Consider the following 6,183-nt stretch of genomic DNA (forward strand, 5'->3'; position numbering starts at 1 on the left):
AGTATTTATATAATGTCTGACTGATTTATTTTGAAACGACAGGAATATTAAAAAGTATATACTTATAGCCTGGCCAGAAAAACATGGGTTCTAAAGAATTCTTTATGTTAAACCAACAGTCTTCTTAATGGGCACGGTTGGCGGCTCACCAGGAAGGCAGCTTAGCTGCGCTGATGCAGAAGTAAACGAGAATGTTTAAGGATTTCATCGCATTTAATTAAAATTCAATATTACATGAAAATGTCATGTTCATTTCACAATATATCTGTTTATTCTCATGTTCAGTATTTTTATATGACAGTTTTATATATTTTTGTTTTATTTTTAACCAAATTATTAAACAATAATCATACAATTTCAAAGAAGTTAGTTTTCAATCAATTAAAGTCAAAATAATGTTAAACATTTGTTGCCTATTTAACAGGTCACCCCTAATTTAGGGTAGACTCCGAACCCCTCAGCAGGGACATATATGTAGTAAGTTGATGATGAATATGTAACTGGTAGAGTCGGCAGCTATCAATTTAAAATGTTAAATACATCGACTAGATTATATCTAATTTAATAAATATTATTAGCGCTACAAATACACAAAAACTATAATAATATTCGAGAGAAATTATTTTTATACCGCACAGTCTAAATACAGTGTCATTGTATCTTTTCTCAATTAAGAATTATGAATCTTTTTTATCAGATAATTCTCCGTTAGCTGTAGGCGATGGGGCTTCAGGGCTTGATAGAGATGTTTTATTGACTTTAATATAGTTATAATAATAGAAGCTACTGAACATCCACGTGAAGGTGATGGTCCCTGCGAGGGTAAGCATTTTAAGGACGACTGGAAAACCACAGTCATAGAACAGACTGACTGCAGCTTGTATACTTATAAGTCCGAATTGCACCTAAAATAAAAATAAAGGATTAACTTATTAGACATAAAAATTATGGTATAGTCCACAGTAAAATCTGCACGAAAGGTCTGCTCGCCCGATGCAATGATACCAAGACCACACAGAAGACAGGCATAAAGTGTAAGTTACTCCGCATTTCGTAGGTGTGTTGTTCTAGAGCTCAAATTCTAGTTCTTTTTTTAACACCCCTTTTTTATTTCATAAGGTGGCAAACAAGCGAGCGGCCACCTGAAATCGCTGAAATAGCGAAGTGACCGTTGCCCATAGACATACGCAATTGCATATCCGTTGCCTACCTTTAATAGACGGAGGAGAGGATGCACAGAAAGAAAATATTTTCCCTTTCCATGCATACTCTCATCCGGAAAGTCCATTTCCACTTCCCATCCTTTCCTTATAATAAAAAGGGTTGGAAGGGAAAGAGGACTAAATTAGGCCTCAGGAACGCACACTCATCAGACGAAACGCGGAATTGCTTCCACTTGACGCCTGTCTTCTGTGTGGTCGTGGTATTTCACCGGGCGAGCCGGGACAATTCGTGCGAAGATGTTAAAGCGGGCTCTACCCTTTTCCAACAAGAAATGATCTGTTTACAAGTACATCGCCCCTTATTGCAATAAAAACAGTGATAACTTTTAAACCTTATTGAAGTTTAATGTCTTATTTTTTTAAATAGATATATTGATCTTGGACGATAATAAAATGTTACTTACAATTTGCATAACAGTTAGGTATCTCTTCCACCATAAATATTTTCTAAATCTCGGCCCGAAACTGGCCAGAAAGTAATATGTATACATAAATACATGTATCAATGAATTTATCCATCCAATGTATGCGGCCTGACCTCCTGCGGACGGAAAAAAAAACATCATTAGAAATGTCGGAGAGTTAAAAAATGTATAAAAGATATATTTCAAGTCTAAATCAAAGAGATCGTCAAAAAAAGAAGTTTTTAAAACAATAAAAGTGATGAGGATCATGATCTAATTCAATTGCTTATTATTGGGTATTAGCTCCCCTTTGTTGCCCTGTTCTATTCTGGAGCAAAGTTCTTACTGTAAATTGTAATAATTAAGTGCAAAAATATATAATGAAAAAATACCTGGAAAATATTTAATAGCTATCCAACCAGCAAGAGCCATTGCGGAGTGGTGGTACAGGTGTAAAAATGAAATTTGCCTGTCGGACTTTTTTAATACGAAGAACACAGTGTCGAGGAGTTCCGTCAACTTCGCCATATAGTACACCCAAACTGCTGCCACTAACTAAAATAAAGTTAAACACCAATATTGATTTAATTAATATTATTATTTAAACACACGCTGTCGCCCGCGACTCCGTCCGCGCGGTATCAAAAAATCTCAATTAGTAGCCTTTGTGCTATTCCAGACTATGTTCTGCATCTATACCAAACTTCAGCGAAATACATACAGCTGTTCTAGGGATAATTTCTTACATACATTCATCCATCGCTTTTATAATATTAGTAAGACAATTTTAATTGAAACGGCTAGGTAGGTAACTGATCTATCGGCCGTGTGTTTGAATCACGCCGTTTGAACATTGCCTGCACTGCCGTGAACTATTTGTTTCTTTTTTACTTTTAATATGTAAAAAAAATGTACCCGGACAGTATTTGGATCTGTGGAATTGCTGACTGCTTGACAATAAAAACTAAAATTATTTTTCACTATCAAAATTGTTCCCTGAAAAAGAAAACAAAGTTATAAAATTTGTTGAAAATTCGGATTACTTTGTTCCATATTTACTATAATTTGATTATATATTACCTCGTAAAATATATACATGCTTAAGCATATTTGAAATAAATTATAAAGTTTGATAACATTTTTTAATTGAAAAGGCTCTCTGTTTTTCATTAACGATGGCCCCAGCACTAAACAGAAATAGTTGTAAAAGCCAATAATAGCCCAGAAAGTTATTGGTCCGCTCACTAGGAACCAATTCTTCGAACGAGGATCTGAAAAAAATAAACTAAAGTATTGAAGTAATTTCAAAGCATTCCTCATTTAATATCTCTTTAACAATTTTTCCATTTGCCAATTCATTTTAACTTTTAAATAACCAGGAACGAAAGTTATTATTTTTTTGAATTTCACTATGGAATCGCTTCGAATGGAATGCAATTTGTGTAGCCCCGTCGTTATCAATTGTAAAAAGTCAAAACCATTTAAACCTATGACACGCCGGGTAAAATAAACTCGTCAAAATATTTTGACCGTCTTGCCCGCGACTCCATCCTCGCGGAATTAAAAAAAACTTAATTAGTAGCCTACATATTTTTTCACAGTATGCCAGGTAATTCTGTGGAAAATTTCAGCGATATTCATGGAGCTGTTCTGGAGATACCTTCAAACGAACCATCCATCCATCTAAGCATTCGCATTTATAATATTAGTAAGATAATTACATAATGTATGTATTTAATACATATTTGGGTAAAATTTATGTTTAAATATACTTACCGATAGCATCTTCGAATAAATATCCATAGCCGTTCCACAATCCTTTTAATATTACAGACATTTTATTTAAAGAGGTCACACAATCACTCTGTCATGAACTAGCAACTTCAAGCACACTACAAACTCATATGATCGCGTTACTCCATATTAATGCTTCCTCTTCGAAACTCGATCGTTGATTACAGTACTGTTATAAAAAGGCTTATTTATATACAACTCTTGATCATTATTATTGAATTTAAATAAGTAAATGACCCGCTACTGAGCATTGCAGGAGTCAAAAGTTCAAGTTACTCAGTTTCAATGGAACGCGACATGTACGCGCCATATATCAGCAATACAGCAAATCATAGACTGGATTACCGGTAATAAAATAATACAAAACTTTTGATCAGCTTTAGAATAAAATTGAGACGGGGTAAAATATACGTATACCATTTGACAATCATCAAATGAAATTTTTTAAGACGGACTTTAAGCGGGTTGGATTGCCGAATCACTAGTGACACAATTTGCTTTCTCTCTGTTTTTCCAAAGTAAATGTAAGGGATGGCATGTATATAAAAGTTTCATTATAGTCTAAATCTACTGTAAAATGGAATCAGTCAAGTCAGGGTACTAAGGAAGAGAGTTGACGAGGAGTAATCATATCAGGGAAACGAGGTCACGAAATTCAGTGACTTTATTTTTTTTTTCCGCTCAGCTTGTGTCCAATGACTTGATTTGTGTGATAAAAAGTTTCAGGAATTATTAAGATATTTAATTTTTTTAAATGATAGTAGAGGGTGCTTTCGCCCCGGTATACTAAAACTACTAGTACTACTTGTGCGGTCATTATAAGATTTAAATCAATAATAACTTAACATAACCTATATGTAAATGTATAAATTAAAAGCATGTATACGGTCTATAAGAAAAAAATAATTTAAAAATAAATTCAAGGATTGTTCATTTTAAAAATGTGTTACGCTATTCGAAGTATTGTAAAAATAACTGCATTTTATTGATGTACGAAAAACGTCTTTTCAACACGCGACCAAGTTTCAAAGTACTGTTGATAATATTCTATGTTAATTTAATCAGTACATTGATAGGAAGTAGTATTGAATTCTTGACCTTTGATTCTATTCAAACAATCGACTTGATATATGTAAATCATTGGTATATATAGCTAGCCAAATAGGCCTTATTCGTTTATTCCACGTAATAATAAATTCTACTAAATCTGGCAAACAAGCAATCGGCCACTTGCATTCGCTGAATGCGTAGCAACCGCTGCGCATGGACATCTACAATTGCAAATCCGTTGACTACATTTAATCAACGGAGGAGTGGGCGCATAGAAAGAGGATTCCCCTACCTTTGCGTTCCCTCCTCAGCCAAATCCACTTCCCTTTCTCATTATTCTCACTAAATGAGTGGGATGGGTAAGGTGACGACCATTAGAACTCCGGTGTGCACAATCTTGAAACGAAACGGGGAATTGCTTGCACTTAACACCTATTTTCTGTAAGGTTGTGGTATGCACCCGCTCAAGCCGGCTCGGCTCTTTCATGCATCCAAAAATATTGTAGCATGCTCATTATAACTCCGACCTGTACCAAATTTCTTGTATTTGTTCAACAAAATATAATTTAAATACTACTTAAAATTCTATTGTTGAAACATAAATATGTATTGGTTGATCGTGTTTCGTGTTCGTTATCGATATCGTAGCAATGACTATGTTATTTTAAACTTTCTTTTAATAACAATAATTGAAAGACAATCCGACCGGCGTATTTTGTAGTAAATCTACAATAGTACGTTGTTTTTGTGGCAACCTTAGCTTTGAGCTAAGAAGCTATCCTTCACAGATCTCTTCTCCACAGTGGGTGTGAAGAAGAGATCTAAGGAAGATAGAATACTCTCTATTTGGTGAATTTGTTCTAGTTAGCAGCTAAAATTATAGCGATGTTCGTAGATATGTATGTGAAGATTTAATTAGTTATGCTTATTGAAAAATTTTAAATTCAAATTGCAATTGTTTTTAACAGAAAATGGTTGCTATTTTATTTTGAAAGGTAACATGTTCCGAAACTATTAAGATAATTATTTACAAACTACGCTTACAAGATAACCATTGGATCAGTTTGACATTGCAGCTGGGTAAATCCGTCGCATTTTGTAAATTACATACAAATGACGGTTGCGAACTTTAATGTCTAAAAAACATTAGGACGTTGAACTTACAAACAAGTTCATAGCTCACCTAATGACTTCACTTGAAAGAGATAAATAAAAACAACTTAACTAATGATTGATATTACAACTCTAACTTACTCTCTGTTAAGTTGTTGCGGATGCTTATAAATAATCTCAGCACTGGAGAGAATGCTAATACGGTGATGCCATCATTTCTACCGCCCTTGGCACTTTTCAGGTCTTGCTTATCTTTGCATCCGCTTTTATTTGAAATTATGATTATGTTTCAATTATTATGTGTTAGCAATAATCTAAAATCAGAATTTATTTCCCACTTTAGAAATGAACAAATTTAATTTACTGAAATAACCAAGTATGATCACCTTGTTTTCTAAACGATTTTTAAAAATTTTGATCCGTAAAACACAGCACGATATAGTAATTGTAAAGATACTCCGTCATCTAATATTTAAAATAAAACATAGAACACTCAACTTCATAGCTGTCTTCAGTGAGATAGTGGCAATTAACTCGATGAATCGACAGATTTGGCAAAAGATGTCTGCTGCCTTTACCACTGTAAAATATATTGGTCT

At 33.8% G+C, this 6,183-nt stretch overlaps 1 protein-coding gene across 1 annotated transcript; it reads right to left on the reverse strand.

Moving 5' to 3' along the window:
- Positions 1–62: 62 nt before the first annotated feature.
- Positions 63–3,577, reverse strand: LOC106125174 (elongation of very long chain fatty acids protein AAEL008004-like). The gene is made up of 6 exons (XM_013322275.1): positions 3,404–3,577; positions 2,708–2,898; positions 2,543–2,623; positions 2,020–2,182; positions 1,628–1,764; positions 63–905 (listed from the first exon to the last, which is right to left on the reverse strand). The coding sequence occupies exons 1-6, from the start codon at positions 3,462–3,464 to the stop codon at positions 678–680; spliced, it is 861 nt and encodes a 286-aa protein (XP_013177729.1). The 5' UTR covers positions 3,465–3,577; the 3' UTR covers positions 63–677.
- Positions 3,578–6,183: the final 2,606 nt, after the last annotated feature.

This window comes from Papilio xuthus, unplaced genomic scaffold (assembly GCF_000836235.2).
Source record: "Papilio xuthus unplaced genomic scaffold, Pxut_1.1 DF825928.1, whole genome shotgun sequence".
Taxonomy (NCBI): Eukaryota; Metazoa; Arthropoda; class Insecta; order Lepidoptera; family Papilionidae; genus Papilio; species Papilio xuthus.